This window comes from Lytechinus variegatus, chromosome 5 (assembly GCF_018143015.1).
Source record: "Lytechinus variegatus isolate NC3 chromosome 5, Lvar_3.0, whole genome shotgun sequence".
NCBI lineage: Eukaryota > Metazoa > Echinodermata > Echinoidea > Temnopleuroida > Toxopneustidae > Lytechinus > Lytechinus variegatus.
The window spans coordinates 22964914-22981686 of record NC_054744.1 but is presented as its reverse complement, the minus strand read 5'-3'; the positions used below and the strand labels follow the sequence as shown (position 1 = coordinate 22981686).

Below are 16773 nucleotides of genomic sequence, written 5' to 3'. Positions count from 1 at the left end.
TTGAATTTGGTTGAGCCAGCAGTCATGTTGCTTCGACAAGCGAGTTAAAAACCATTCACATTAAGCTTGAATGGGTGGGGATTTCACTGCAGGTATTAAACGCTATTGAAGGTTTGTGTCAGTACTCTGTGGGATGCAAAAGTCATTGTAGTATGCCTAGCAATTAATAAGAGTGGCTTGATTGCTCACGAAAAGTAGTAAAAGTACATACATTGTGTGAGGGCAAGTCAAAATTCAATGACAAGGAATACTAGCATATATCTGTACGGCATTTAGACATATTCTTTGATGTATCGATTGCTATGACAGTGGCTTATGATTATTTTCATTTTTCTATGACAATTGTTATAAGCTACTGAAATCCTTGCAATGACTTTGTCAATGAATATCACCGTCTGATTGCTTCATGAAATGCTTCACCTTCACCTTGGCCAGACTAGATTGATCATGATTTGTGCAAATATTGAATATAAATGTGAAGTACACCTATAATGGACAGATATGTCATCAATCAATAACCAATATTTGCGAGTACATGTACTGGAAAGCGTTTCATGAAAGTTGTCAGCACTGACAAGTTGGCTTTCTCTGACAGTTACCATAGGAACAGTCAGAGGCAAGTGCCTCACAGCCAACCAAAATCAAGGATTACACTGAAATTGTCAGCACCGACAATTTAGGCAGTGCTGACAACTTTCATGAAACACCCCCCTGGTGACACTTTGAAAATGAAGTGTTTTAGCATTAAATAGGATTTGAGCATGCATCCCCTCTAGTACTCCGTTTCTCCACTTACATGTAATGCCACTTCATAATGTTCTGTTGTCGTTTCTGTCTCAGTCTGTGAAAGTCTGAAGCCCACCATGCGCATGACCTACATTTTTTTTTTTTGGGGGGGGGCTATGTATAATGTGAAAGGTAACCAAGCATGTTGGCCCAGTGGTATGAGCACTGCCTCATTTAGAATGGAGAATGGTAATGATAACATAGGAGAACAGTTATGTAGTTGTAAAGAAGCGCTGGCGTGACTACTCTGTGTATTATGTTATCATTATTCAATGCATCTTTTGAAAAAAGAAATAAGGATTCCCAGTTATTTCTTTACATATCCAAATGGTTTGTGCTTTTTCATTTTACAGCATCATAAAATTCAGCTTTTCTTCTTTATTTTGATATCAAATAGTGAATAGTTTATGCATAGATGAGCAAGAAGAGCTTGAAAATTCAATGTCAAAACCAAGTTGAGCAGAAAAATGAATCGAGATTTGTTAAAGATATGTAGAAAAGGGGGGATAGCTCATTAGAATATTTGTTTTCGTTGTGAAGTTTCTGTCACATGCCTAATTATTTGTTGTTTTAAATCTGCAATAAACAATTCAGTATTTGGTCCTAAATGAAAGAAAGGCTTCCAATCTAACTATTAATCTTTAATTTATGATCAAATTCAATGTTTTTATATATATCTCTACAGTCAGATTTCCTTTTTTCAATGCACTCTATATCCAACATTAAACAAATTGTAGGCTAATTGACAAGTAAATGTAACTTTCCTCCTGCCATTTCTTGTCATCGACAGAGATGAATGCTGAAAGTTCCCGTTCTCATCTTGTGATTGGGGTCATTATTGAGAGTACTAATCTCGGGACTGGAGCGGTAGTCAAAGGCAAGCTCACTCTGGTCGATTTAGCTGGAAGTGAGCGTTCAGCAAAGACTGGGGCCACTGCAGAACAATTGAAGGTATGTTGATTATCTCTCTGTATGTGCATCTTAATCATAATGTTTATTTTTTTGTATTTTAGTTTTGGGGGAGTGGGGGGGTTACAAAATATGTATGAGAGATAATTCAAGTCGTTCAGACGTAGCATAACAAAGTTTAATAACACTTTTTCTGGAAAAATACTGGTATCTGAAATTTGCAGATTTATGAAATTTTCCTTTGCTATTCCAATTTATTTTATTTTTTTTGGGTTTTTTTTTTTTTTTTTAAATATTATTGATAATTTGCTGGGATTTGCCATTAAGTTTATCTTATTGATATTGATAACTTGCATAGTTTTTGCCATTTAATTATCTGTGCTTATAGAGAGGGAATACACATGTACTTCTACTACATGACCCCTCTTCGGAACATCAGTGCCTTTTTATTAATGCAGTATGTGTCCTTGATTTTGAAACAGGAAGCTAATTCGATCAACAAATCTCTGAGTGCCTTGGCCGATGTGATCTCAGCGTTGTCAAGCGAGCAGTCCTTCATCCCGTACAGAAACAACAAACTCACTATGCTCATGCAAGACTCCCTCGGTGGGAATGCCAAGACGCTCATGTTTGTCAACATCTCACCCGCAGATTACAACGCAGAGGAAACCGTTATATCTCTCACGTGAGTACTTGTAGATGTTTATTTGAACCATTGATGCATTGGGAAGATAATAAGGGATAGAGCTCTCTGACAAGTTGCTCTAAGCCAATCAAATGCGTACAATAGCTTACAAAAGCAGCTTTTAACTTGCAATTGATGATAAAGCTCAAGAATTGATCAGTGTTCATTTTGTGCTTTGGCAAAAAATCTTTTTGATGCAATCTTTTGAAATAACACAAGAATGGTAGAAGAAAAAAAAATATGAATGGCAATCTTATCAACCTCTAGGAATTAATACATAAATTCTGATAGGAAGATGGCATCATGAAAGAGAATTAATACCATTGCCAATTCCAACAGTGAAATACAAGAAAGTGTGACCTGAAAAATTCATTGAATGAGTTGAAGCAAGTTATGATTATATATAATTCGTGTTTTTATTTTTGATCAGGTATGCATCCCGTGTGAAGCTCATTACCAACGATGCATCAAAGAATGCAGACAACAAAGAAATAGCAAGACTTAAGGATGTAAGTTGTTCTTTTAATTTTAGTTAAGGGAAAGTACCAGGACAGGGTCTTCGGGGAAGTGGGGGGGGGGGAGATTATTTGTCTTGGTAAAATGGTATGGTATGGTTTACAGGAAGTTTAAAGCTACATCCCAGATAGGAAGGACTTTCCAAAGAAATTGATATACTTGATATATAAGGAAGAATGACTTGGGGTTTCATAAAGAGTCAAGTGTGTACATCCTGATGCACGCATGATATTAATAGCATGATGTCACTGATTAATTCACATTAATATGCATCTTCTGAGCATGATATATGAACCATTGCACTGATGCATTTTGTACATTAAAAAATAGAATTTAAGTTCGACTTCTAGTCACACTTAAATCGTTGTGAAACGCCCCCTGGATTTTGAAGTAGAGTAGGTGCAAATAGCAAATTTGAAAATTATCACCTGAGCCCCAAGATAAGCGTTATGTATCTTAATTATATATGTTCAATGGGTGAATCGCATAAATATACTAGGTGCGTTTCTTGTATCCCTTCGTGGATCCACCACTGTCAATCCAAAGAATATATGTGATCTCCTTTGATCAATGAAGGATATGATTTATAGAGCATAGGTACATGTATGTCATCCTTTTTTCTTGTTAAAAAGATACATTTAAGTGTTGTTCTTCAAGTCATCGCTCGGCAAGTAAGAGGGTAATATGACTTAATATTTGAATGCAAAAAACGATACCAAATATTCTATCAGAATTTTTTTTTATAATATCGATTGTGCCATATTGTCCTTTCACTTGCCAAACGACAAAATGTCTTCTTGCATTATTATCATCACAAGGTATCTGTATAGGTCCCTTTTTCATCTTAGTTCAAAGCATGTTTTTCAGACCAGGGCTCCGTAACACAAAGATTAGCGATCAATCGCTAAATGAACTGACCAATCAACATCAATGTTACATGCGCATTTGGTTTGAAATACTGACCAGGGACCAATCAGTGCGGTTGTTTCATATTTGCATTCCATCGCAAACCTTTGTGTTGAGCCCTGAATATGCATATGTGTAATTTACATCTTTGAGGTCGAGTTTTGTACAAGTCAAAAAGATGTCTGTGGTTCCAAAAGATTTTTGCTTGGGGAGAATAACCTGTGTAAACCTCTCTTATTTCATATGCTATGATTTTAGTGGCTATCTGTAATAGTAAGTAAAACAAAGCAAAAGATAAAGATTATATTTTTCCCCTTTCTTTATTTTCAGGTCATTGCCAAACTCAAGAAGGGAGAGACAGTGGATGAAGAAGATATGGAATAGTGCATTAAAAACAACTGAGCAACGTAGAAAGCTGATTCAGAAGAATTTATGGGTGGGTTTGAAACTTCTTTCAAGTGAAGTAATGTCAGTCCAACTGCAAGGGTATCATGAAATGAGAACATCGTGACTTGAGTCTATTAGTTTAGACACACATGTTCTTTGTATGCCGAAGCCTACAAAAGCTGTTTGTGAGTTACGCAACATTTTATCAGGGATTTGGGAAATTCATTCCACTTTATTGAAAAACCGGAGGAAGGGAAGAGTTGCAATACAACAACTGTGGGTGTGTTTCAGAAAGAGTTAAGTAAGAATTCCTGAGGCACTCATGATTTGTTTTGGGTAATCTTATTTATCAGTACGCAGCATGATTTGATCAATGCAACGATGCCTTCTGTGCCGTGTGCAACTGGGAGTTTAATTGTGACTCTAATTCACACTTAAATCTTTGTTACCCATCATAGTTTACACGTGTCCTTCACAGACATGTATGAGTGATTGGCTCAATTACAAAGAAGCTACAGGAAATTAACATCAATTCACACTTAAATCTCTGTGACCCCCAACCGAAACCCTTGGTCACTGTTAGTGTGGAAAGTCATGCATAACTTATGAACATCTTTTCGGAATTGGGAATGTTCAGCTGTTATTACTGTCGCAAACTTTTTTTCAAAAGAAACTGATCAAACTTCACAAGGGCACTGCACAAGTTCCACTCATTCAAAATGAACAATATTTTTAGGCAGGCTAGCTTTAATAATTCTTACGAGGCATGTGAGAATATTTGATTCAATCACAGAGAGGCTATAGCCCCTCACATCAATTGGTTTAAGAATCCAAAGTCACAAACTGGCAAAAGGAAGACCAGTGAAATTCAGATGGGATTAAACAAACTTCCTATTAAATTTACAAGTCTTTCAGGGACATGTTTTAGTGATAAGCTTAATCATAAAGAAGCTCCAGGAAATTAAAATCAAAATTTTAAAAGGAAAAATATTTTAAAGTGGAAAAAATCACCCACAACCCTCCACCCTGGGGATGTCCTGGTAAGCAGGGTATAATCTGAACATGGCATGTCTGTGTATACCTCACTCAGCCACACACAGACAAACACTGTGCTAGATTGTACCATACTTATCGGGAAATCCCCTGGGATCTGTGTGTGGCTGTGTGATTGTTTTGATGATTTTTTTTTATATCTATTGATTTATTTCAATGAACAGATTATGAACAAATTACTTCACATTGCTATTTCTTTTTTATGCAAATAATTTGCGAGTGTAAAAACAACAACTTTATAATCATGTGGAAAATAAGACAAATGTATTCAGTTCAATAAAATTGTGCCTTTAATTTATTGCAATCTCTGTACTTTTAAAAATACCTGTATATAAATCTGATAAAATTCATCTGTGAAATTAATTGCATAAATGTACATATATGTAACACATAAATTATATGTAAATGAAAATCCAAACTGTATATGCATGTGGAGAAAATAAATTGATATTGAAAATATGAATAGATAATTTATACAAAGAAATTGGAAACTGTAAATACATTACATTGAGTAAAATAAAATCACCTGAAATCTTTAATTAAAATCATGCATAGTATTTAAGAAAACTAAAGTTTAATATGAACATCTCACCTAAAATCCATGAAAGGTTGACAGATCTTAATATTGTGAAATACACCATTATTAATGTCACTTCAGAGTTAAAATGTATTATTACAACAATCTCACTAATCAAACAAATTTTCTTTACTAGAAATAATATAAGCATGTTTTTATGTAATAGTTGTAATATAAACAAATATTTATGTCAATGTACTTCTAAAATTGGTAACATTAATCTAGCTGTGCTGGCTTTGGAGCCGTTAATGTTTAGCCATTATCTTTAAGAAATTGTTTTTCTTAAAAGAATGTGAAACAAACAAAACAAAAGCAACCAAATTTCTACTTCTCATTTGATGTAATCATTAGAAGTTAATTATTGCATCTAAAAGTAACTATGGATAAGGAAAAATAAGAATGAATGTATAAAGTTCAAAGTATTATACATATAATTATCCTTATCAACAAGTAGATAATTACATAAAAATGAATAAAATTTGTAATCAAATAAATTAGATAAATCAGAATATACATGTATTCAAAACTGATGTTTTCAAATAAATAAATATAATAAATGTTGAAGATAATAGAAATTAAACAAATATATTTCCTGAATGCAATTATGAAAATTCAATAATTCTACTTGTAAATGTAGACTCTACACGTTTTCAAATTATCTATTGTCATTTCAATGTAAAATATTTAATTTCCGTCCATTGGTTCCAAACGAACTGTAATCTGTTTTTATGCTTAATCACATTCGTCCATGTTTGTCATTCTTCAGTACTTTCAACTTTTTTACCTTGATTGTAAATGTAAAAGACACCTTTATATTGTGACAAATTTGATTTTTTTGTAGCACTATTAACTTGAATAGCAAGAATGATGTCATATAAGTCAATGAAATCTAGTGTGCCTATTTTGTGTGTGTCTTCATCTCACATTTCTTTTTGATAGGATGTTGCCTTTTAGTGTTATGTTTCGTGCTATGAAGAAGACGTCCGAATAAAGATTATTCTTTTCTACTTTACAGTGATTGTCAGTTGTGTTTTGTACCATTGTTTATGATGCTGTTTGATGACTGTGTTTTGTGAAAAATGGCTAGAATGTTATATCATTAAAGGTCAAGTCCACCCCCAAAAATGTTTATTTGAATTTAAAAAAATCAAACTAGCAAAACGCTGAAAATTTCATCAAAATCAGATGTGAAATAAGAAAGATATGACATTTTTAAAGCATGCTTATTTTTCACAAAATAGTGATATGCACAATATAGATACATATGCAAATGAGACAGTCGATTGGGCCAGTTGCATAAAACTTTTTACCGGAGAAAACTGGTAAAAACTGAAAACTAAGGTTAGACTGATTTCTGCCATTGACTTTAACATGGCAAAAACTCCAGTAAAAACAACCTGAGTTTTCTCAGGTAAAAAGTTTTATGCAACGGGCCCCTTCACTCACCATTTATTTATTTTTTATTGTTCGAATTCTACAATATTTCATTTTTTATATATATGGCAATAAGGACCAAATTGACTGAACCATATATTAAATAATGTTAATTTTACATGTTCACAGAGGAAATAATCGTTGTTTCACTTGACAATGAGGAGAAAATTAGAATATTTTGTATTTCAAATACTAAAATACAAAAGAAATAGAGTGGTGACGTCATCAGTCTAATTTTGCATACCGACCAGTTGCGACTGTTTTGTGAAATGAAGCAAAACTTTAAAATGTCATAACTTAATTTACATCCGATTTTGAGGAAAATTTCAGTGTCATGCTTGTTCGATTTTCCTCTTCTTATTCAAATCAACTTCTCATTGAGGTGGACTTGTCTGTTGGTATCATGCCATCTATGTCACCTCAGTAAGATTTCTTCACTGGCAACAGTTGCATGCTCTTCCAGTTACTCCATTGTCCTTGTTTTGGTGAGGATCGTTGGTACTTTCGTTGCCTTCTCTTGAATGTTTACCTCGCAGTCTCCTACTCCTCCTAGGCTTCTTTGGTTTGCGCTCTCTCTTAGGTTTGTGGCGATGCCTTCTCTTCCTGCCCGATGGGTCGCTGTTTCCCCCAAAGCCAGGTGGACTTGGGGATCGCAGAAGACGATTCAAGAAGGTCATGTCATCACCATCATCCTGAGCAAAGGTCCCGAGACCATACAACCTCTCTCGATCCAGAGAACAGCTATCTTGACTTGATGCTGTGTCCCATCCGGAGTTGTAATGGACCTCGTCTTGGCTAGAGTCTTCGGTCTGAAGATAGTTACTCCCTTCAAAGGTTGTGGTTTCTGCAATAGAGGACATAGCTGAGAATGCTGTAGTAGAGAATGGGAAGTTTGGATTGTACTTTGGGCGACTTGACTTGAACTGCTTTTTGGCGGCACTGGGTGACTTCTGGTGTGACTTGGCCGATTTGTTGACAAATCCAGACGCACACTTGTCTGATTTGAGAAAGAGTTCGGTGTTGTCTTGTCTGGGAAACAAAAGATTTCCATGTGACCCACAAGGGTACAGACCTAAATAACTTGTCAGTGGTTTGATATTTGTAGACTTATCAGGATTTGCCTCTTTCTCCGATCTGCAATCCTGCGAATCAGCCAAGTTAAGAATGTCAAGAACCGTTCTCTCATCATATGACTTCTGTCGGTCCATTTTAAAGGAAGGCGGTTTGAGTTTAGCTGGGTTGGTATTTAAAAATTCGTCTTCGGCAATTTCCAAGGCACTCTTACAAGAGTTGTTATTGATATTACTATGTCTGCCTGATGAACTCGTACCTCTCTTCATATTCAAGCCGTATTCTTTCTTCCCCTTCTCTGCCTTTCTTCTCATCTCACATCTCTCTCTCCCCGCCCGACACAAAGCGCTTACTTTGACAAGATTTGAGGACGATTTTGCTGGTCGGCGTCTTTTCTGTTTCTTCGACGTCGATGACGGTTTCTCTTCAACGATGACGAGAGCGCGCTCTTCGTCGTCATCATCATCCTGACTCGTCACGTGCTCGCTTTCTATTGCTTCTGCCTCGCTCTGCGTATTGCAGTCACTACTATCGCCGGTTATCGCGCGTTCCTTAACTCCGATAAGGATGCAATGATTTCCGACCTGTTTTAACATCATGTCATTCTCCCTTGCCCCCTGACGCCGTGAACGCTTTTTAATTCTCCCTCCAACCTCGCTCCCCTTTACCTTACACGTATTTTCCCTTGAAAAACACGTATCACTTTCCCCCTTTTCTCCTCTACTAAATTCCCCAGCACCTTCTCCATCAGATACGTCACAGTTTGGCGCTTTGCGCTTCCTACTGCCTCGTTTAGCAGAAACCAATTTTGCAGCAGTCAAGTCGCTATTGTCACTTCTGTCATCCACACCTACATTTTCAGTTGACTCGTCTAGGTGTTCAGTGATTAACACCTCCTGTGCTGGTGTGTCAAAGTGATTATCGTTTCGCATCTCGTCAGATACAGACTCATCCTCTTCGTTCGAATGATGAAGTGACATTGGGACCTAGAGATATCAAAATAGATACATTAAGATGAAATTGATACAATTATTGCAGAATAACAATGAAAAAGGAATTAAGGACGTAAAAATTTTACCACTTATTCATATCTCATAATCATTTTTTTTCCATAATCATTCATCCTTGAAGATTGAGTAATTTTAGTTTAGACAAAGGAATAACTAGCTGCATGGAAGTAATGTTGATAGAGAATAGTCAGAATTCCCCTCTTCAACGGCACACTCTCGCAATTGGCTATTCAATGTGCAGTCTGTGAGAGTGAACCACCTGCTACATGTATTTATAATGCTTATTTGTACAATGTTGAAGCTTAATTGAAACCTAAATTCGGTATCTATTAGACACTAACGAGTCAAAAATAAATTTTTAGTAGTAATACATGTTTGATTGGATAATTTTCCTCCTAAAAGTAATGGACGTTATGTTGCCTTTTTATACACTCCTTCCATCGAAGGAAACGTATTATCTGATTTTTCTTTCTTTTTTTCCGTAAAATAAACAAGGAGTTGTCTTGACTCATCCTTTTTAATGAACATTCCGGTTTACCGCTCTTATTTCGTCAAATAAACCGTTCATTCCTTCGCGATGAGAAGAACGGATACAATACATTTTTCAACCACTTCAATTTGAAACCAAAATTGCGTCTTCTGCTACATGAAAAAAATATTGGTAAAACAAATAAAAAAAACGGGAATAAACTACATGCAAATTTATTTTTTTTTAAAGAAATAATACTGCAGGCCCAAGATTTTTTGCGAGTTAGCGAGCAAATATCCCGAGCAAAGTTTAAATTAATTGAAAGAAATGATGAAATAGCTGACAAAATAATATATGAAAAGGGAAAGAAATTGTTTTATTTTACAACAAGATTATCAGTAGCTTACAGATGGGGGCTTGGGCGCACTTAAAAATTTTCACGACCAAGAAAAAAAAAGAGAAAAGGAAAAAAAGAAGGGTGATATATGATATCATTTCTATCATAAAATTGGATTATTGTAATAATGATGTAGAAATTTTTGCTAGAATCATATTAATATCAAAATTTTTTAATGTTTTGAGTTTGTGAAACAATGGGTCAGTATGAGCCAAGCAGTAATGTTAGCCTATACACATACGGATAGCTCTTTTTTGTAGTTTAAATATAGAGTTTGTTTTAGAAGAGCCACAGTTTGCCTAAACGAAATTGCAGTATGATATATATGGAAGGACTAACGAATTATATAATAAAAATAAAGTTTATGAAGAAGAAGGAATTTTAACTTTGAAATGATTCCAATACTTTAAAACGCACATTGCAACATATTGTATGTGTTGGTTCCAACTTTCATCCATAATTACACCCAAAACTATTTTTCTGTTCTAAAGTTATACCGTCAATGATAATGTACATCGATGTATTGATAAAATGGGGTTGATGTCGGAAATACATAAAATGGGTCTTTTTTGTATTTAAGGAAAGTTTGTCGGCCTTTAACCAGTCAGATGCCTTTTAAATTTCTCGATCTAGTACGTTGTACGGTTGTTTAATGAATATAATGCTGAAGTGCCAATTAAAGCAGCCCAGCTGAAGCAGGTAATAAAAATAAAAGGGCGCGCTGGGGGAGCAGTGTTCGGAACTAAAGTGGCTACCCTTGGTAAAAATGCCGCTATGCTGCCTAGAAAAACAAGGAGTAGATAGTTATCAATTATCACTGCCGTTATTGAATTGACAGCCCCAAACTAAAGTATCTCGAAACGCCACTGACCAATGGTACGAATAAATGAAATGAAACAAAACGTGAACATACAGTAAGTACCACCCTAACCACTTCTAAAAACACATTGTGCATATATAGAATGACATCTGTGTATTTTTTTTCTTTTGAGGGCTGTATAAAAAATTTATGATATACCGATTGTTTCAGTGTTTTTTTTTTCGAGGAGTGACATATTCATGTAGGCCCTGACACTTCACTGATACACGTTGAATGATACTAGCATTTATGTAATATTCATGTAATTCATATTAAACTCAGCATGCTCAGTACTGAGTAGGACAATGCATTACTCGGTGCATTTCAACGGTGAGGATAATTTGCATGTATACCTGTAAAAGCAATATCATTTTAAACCGCAATTGTAATATGCCTCCCAGATAAGGCTTATTCTGCCTACACAAAGAATAAGAATACAGTTCAATGCAAATATCTAGATGTAAATTGCATGATACTTGTATTGTTTTATTTGATGTTTCTCTGTTCATTCTCAAAATATTCTCCAGGCCTTTTTGTTGCTCTTTTTAATTCAAATTATAATGTCCATGGCAAAATCAAATCTGATTGGATAAAAGACGAGTGCTTATTTTATTATGGTGTTCGATTGTGATCAAAAAGGAAAACCCAGACAACTTGACGGACGTTACCAGCTCTTCCATACAATACAGTTAGCAATAGTATCTTTGCACATGGTGGCTCAGTGGTAGATGAACGGAAGGTCGTGGATTCAATCCCTCGCCGAGTCATACCAAAGAGAATAACTCCCCAAATCAAATTTCTTTTTAAAGTAGAAATAATGTCAACACGACCATTTTGGGAAGCACTTTCACAACCCCCTCCCCCTTTTCATGCAGATTCCGCGATTCCGTCATATTTCGCCATAATTTTATATTGTCTATACTTTTAAATCGCTGTATTTAATTTAGACGAATGATTATGTGCATGTATGTCATGACCGATTTACACCATGTTGTGTTTTCTGATACTATAGTGTTTTTTTTTTATCATATACTAGTGTGAAATATGTAAAATAAAGAAAAATAGAATAAAAATCATCATTTACCGTCGATGGGGAGGGGGGCTGAGATTCTGTATTCAGCTTTCCATCTTTTTGTCAGGTTGGGGGGGCACTGCCTCCCCCTCCCTTTCCAAGTTAGTGTGTCTTACCTTTTGATACATTTGTCTGCTCAGGCCAAATTCGATAGATGGAACTTTATTTTTGTCCTCCATGGTATTCCTTGGTATTTTTCTAATATTTGACGATGGGCCAGCACTTCTCTGATTATCTTCTTTTATGCCTTCATCGTATGTTGATTCCTTTGTAGGCCTGTGAAAAGTGGAAAACGGGGATGATGATATATTTGGAAAGAAGTTCAAAATTTCACGGAATGGACCCAAAAGATGCAAATCCACATTTGGTTCGTTCATATTCCCAATTTCAAAAATGTTTTTATTTTTATCACGATTGAAATATTACATTGTGATATCTTATCATGTATTATTACTTTCATTGTATTTTGTTGTAATTTGTGAACGGAAAATGAATAAAATCTAATCTGATATTTCACCAATACCGATCTGGTCACATTCTCATCAAATAATTACATGTATTATATTTTCAAGATATTTTTTAGATAACAACAACCCTCGAAGAAATGAAACAATCACATTACCATACTGCATATCTTGACTAATTTTCACACAAATGTGATGAATCGATCACTTTTTAATCTATTTCTAAAAACTCTAAAGCTACGTGTATTCTTATAAATATTATTTACTTATACTTCTTTCTTTTTTTTTTTTGGGGGGGGGCAAAATAAATATTCTAAAATATCGTCGATAGTCAATAACGATGCAATATTTTAACAAAGTGACACAGTCTACAGTGTCGCTGCACACTCCTAGTATAAATGCATTGCAATCTCCGAGAGCGCGCCGCACTCTGAAACTTTATTTGACGACACCAATTATCAACAGATCCTATGGGAGTCATTTCTCAGTGAAGGCAGTAAAGAGGTGTCAACGAAACGGCCATGACAAATTGCCTTGGTAGTGGTTAAGAGTAACAAGAACATCCATCACCAATATGTTTTCGACCCTTCATATATATATATCGAGTTTTGTTGCGGGTACGTCGTACATCTACAAGCAGCTCCTCGTTGAGAAAACTTCATATTTTTTTGGAGGAGCACCTCATAAAATGTAAGTAGGCCCATTATAATCAAGAACATTTCGTTTATTGTTATTATTTTTGTTATGTTGAAGTTTCATTTTCCATATACGTCGAGTCGAAGACAAGCTGTTTTATATATTCTATTCACAGGAAAGAGCCCTTTATTTTTTTATGCAACGCTGCTTACAACATGAACTTTACAGCAGTTGTCTAACAGCTAAAATAACCCAAGTGTTTAACATGTTTACAATTTTAAGCAACGTTTACTTAAATATATGACTCTAAAAAATGAAGTGCTAATTCAGCTCTTAAAGAGCGTGTATAGTGACTGCACTTCGGAGTGCTGATTTGTCTAGTTCAAATTTGAACGAGAAAAATCAGCACTCCGAAGTGAAGTCACTATACACGCTCTTTAAGAGCTGAATTAGCACTTCATTTTTTAGAGTGATATGTTTTAAATAAATTAAGCATTTTTTTTAAAACAAATTTTGTAAAGTCCATTATTAGAGTAACCATCGAATAAACAAATAAACCGTTTTAATTTGACTGTGTTCGAAGCTTGAAGTACACAAATCATGATTTAATTATTAAAAGGCATTTTTTCGACTCGCGTATGACCACCCTAAGGAAAATGTGACGGCTCCATTAGTTAGATCACAATGTATTCTGTTCATCTACACGTAGATCGTTACAATATGTGGAAAATGTCTTTTACATTTAACTTAGCTAATTACCACTTGTTTGGTTCAGCGTTCAGAGGGTGATCTTCATTGTTTTCCATGTCGTTTAGTATATCTAGAAATTCGAATCGGAGGCCGTCATATTCTCTCAAAATATGAAGTAATCGATTTTCAACGAGGATCTGTCAAATGAAAAACAAAATAAGCTAATAGTAAAAAAAAATTAGTAAAAAAAAATGTTTGTAAAACGACATCACGATAATACTATCTTTCCATGAGGGCCTCAGTTTGTTCTATATTTTGTCATCTTTTCTTGAACAGAAAGGCTTTGTCATGTTTGTAGGAAAAGGCGGCTACGCCATTCCAACATATCCAATAAAATAGCAAAGAACTTGGTAATTTAAAAATGTGAAGCTACTCGGAACTCTGCCAACCTGCATCATTTCCATCATAATCATAATGTATTTATCACCCTTTGTGAACTGACCTATCTTGTAGTTTACATCCAATAAATGCATGACAGCATGACAGTGGATATGGTATCCTCCAAAAGCACTGACATACTTAAAGCAAAACTAAACATGCAAAACCAGCAACAAAGCAAAACAGAGTAATAATACTCCCACTCTCGTCAGCCCTGAGTTACCCTTCCTGGTGGAGGTCTTCAGGGAACGGAACTACAAGGTACAAGGTACAAGGAGAATGAAATAATGATAATAGAATAATAATTAAAATACCTACGTTCTTGTAAAGTTTCTCCTTGGTCTTTGAAGTGTCGAACTGTACCAATAGCCCAACAACTTGACGGTAAGTTTCGTCTGGTATCGTATTCTTTATATAATCGGGAATGAAAAATAAAACAAAGAGTGGTCCATTCCGGGCCATATAAATGCATAGATAACAATATTATTCGTTGATAACACCATTCTGACTCAAGAGGGGCTACTCATCTGAATATAAACATGCGCGGCAATACATGTACGTAGGTAAAATATTTTTTTTCTATTGGTAAAAAATAAATGTAATTCCAGCCGCTTTTGATGTAAATCTTACAACTGAAACAATTGAGAATAAAACCTCTTAAACATGTGATGCATTGTTCACACAGAGCCGAGTTGGGTGTACGAGTCCCTGCGAGCTTCCGCGAGTTCCAACTCGGGGGAAAAATGGTACATTTTCAGGGAAGTTTTAAAGTTTAACCAGAGCACAGCACGAGTCACGAAGAGTTCTCTTTTCAATCGTCTGTTGTTGATTTGTTAAAAAACGTTCCCTCAATTTTAAGTAGAATATTACACCGTAAACACACCATGCCACGCACATATCGATGCTTTCCCCGTGATTATTTCCCGACTTCGTATATAAGTCTTCCCCCGAGATTCCTCGGCAAAATAAAGATTTTTCTGTCGTAACATATAAAGTTTTAATAAATATGACAAAGCCTCATTCCTTGATAAGGCTAACCTTTGGTCATTAGTTTAAGATGTACACGTACATGTATAACTGTTTCGCTATCAATCGTGTAAATTGTTGGAGTGCTATTTACCTTTAATTTGTTAAAGATATTGAGTATAGGTGCAAGGCTTTCACGATCTACACGAAAATCTAAATGAATAAAATAAAAACAAAAAGGACAAATCATGCTGGATTCCATAGAAGAAAACTAGGAAACAAGAAAGATGGACAGGATAGAGGGAGGGGAACCCACCCCTGACATCATGTAATTTGTAATGTCTGAGCCATGTTGCATAAAAGTTGCCATTATATGGTAACTTTGCCATCCAGTGGTACATGTACATGTAACTACCATGGTAACGATTATCAACAGCCAATCAGAATCAATGATTTCAGGGAAGATACCATTGGATGGCAAAGTTACCCTAATGGTAACTTTTATGCTTGAATTTCGGCCTACTTCATTTGCCAATCGATTACCGACACTCTGCTTTATTAAGAAAGAGAATATTATAGGCTATTTTATTATAAAGAGAGAAGACACTGTTCAATACATGATTGGCAGATTGAACAGAGCGTACCTGTTCTGGGATTACAACAGCACCCTCAACATAATTAATTATTCAATTAAGCGTACGTTTCAGTTTCAGTTCAAGCGTTTTCATTTCTCAGGTCAAATTATTAAAGAATATAATATAAAACATTACAAAATTGTATTTACAAATTGAAGTGAATTGACGATCAAAGTTAGAAATATATACAAATTAGATAGTTTGATATGATGTAGAAAACATGAGACACCAAAAAGACGCAGAGCTTGTAGAAAATTTAGTGCCTCTAAGATTAAATACAAATTCTATTTCCTAAGTCATAATGTTACAATAAGATTGTATGTATAAAATTATTGACCATTATACATTGCCCTAAAAAAAGTAAGAACGTCAATTTAAAATTAAAAAAAGGAGGGAAATAAGTAAGGTAAATCGTGTACAAAATGTCGCAGGTAATTAATCTCTTCATGATATAGCCCAGGGTCCTGAAACACAAAAATTAGCAAATAATCGCTAACCTTTGTGTAACGGGGCCCAGATCTCTTGGGCCGTAACAATTACCCTCGCCTTTAATCTACGCGGAGGCTGCAACAGTGCAACTTATAGTAATTTGTTAAAATTACGAGTCTGATTTTGGCATGCCACCACAAGTGATACGTCTGATGTGGCGAGACTACAAAGAGTGACTATCTTTATGTGATTTTCGCACCCAACATAGTCTCGCTGCATCAGACGCATTGCTCACATTTATATAATGTTCAGCAAAGACAATTAATAGCTCCAGCCTCCGGCAGGGTTATGGGCTAACAATGACCCAGGTTCATTCCTTCTCCC

The 16773-nt window shown here is 35.2% G+C and overlaps 2 protein-coding genes across 2 annotated transcripts in view; one reads left to right on the top strand and one right to left on the bottom strand.

Moving 5' to 3' along the window:
* LOC121415755 (autophagy-related protein 23-like) overlaps positions 1-4690 on the top strand; it is a 42165-nt gene extending 37475 nt beyond the window's left edge. The window contains exons 29-32 of the mRNA XM_041609084.1: positions 1577-1737; positions 2178-2380; positions 2811-2889; positions 4133-4690. Of these exons, the coding sequence (XP_041465018.1) occupies positions 1577-1737; positions 2178-2380; positions 2811-2889; positions 4133-4186 (497 nt within the window). The 3' untranslated portion in view covers positions 4187-4690. The remainder of the gene's footprint in view (positions 1-1576; positions 1738-2177; positions 2381-2810; positions 2890-4132) is intronic.
* Positions 4691-7594: 2904 nt separating this feature from the next.
* LOC121414958 lies at positions 7595-16677 on the bottom strand. Its single transcript, XM_041608003.1, has 6 exons — positions 16563-16677; positions 15480-15538; positions 14678-14767; positions 13991-14118; positions 12248-12407; positions 7595-9310 (listed from the first exon to the last, which is right to left on the bottom strand). The coding sequence occupies exons 1-6, from the start codon at positions 16675-16677 to the stop codon at positions 7688-7690; spliced, it is 2175 nt and encodes a 724-aa protein (XP_041463937.1). The 3' UTR covers positions 7595-7687.
* Positions 16678-16773: the final 96 nt, after the last annotated feature.

Bases quoted from the DNA above. Each gene is read 5' to 3' on its own strand.
- LOC121414958 (XM_041608003.1), bottom strand. From the start codon at position 16,677: ATGCGTCTGATGCAGCGAGACTATGTTGGGTGCGAAAATCACATAAAG. The intron at 15,539-16,562 runs GTAATTTTAACA...TTATTCATTTAG, and splicing joins GGCATGCCAAAATCAGACTC to ATTTTCGTGTAGATCGTGAA. The intron at 14,768-15,479 runs GTAAATAGCACT...GATTATATAAAG, and splicing joins ATATCTTTAACAAATTAAAG to AATACGATACCAGACGAAAC.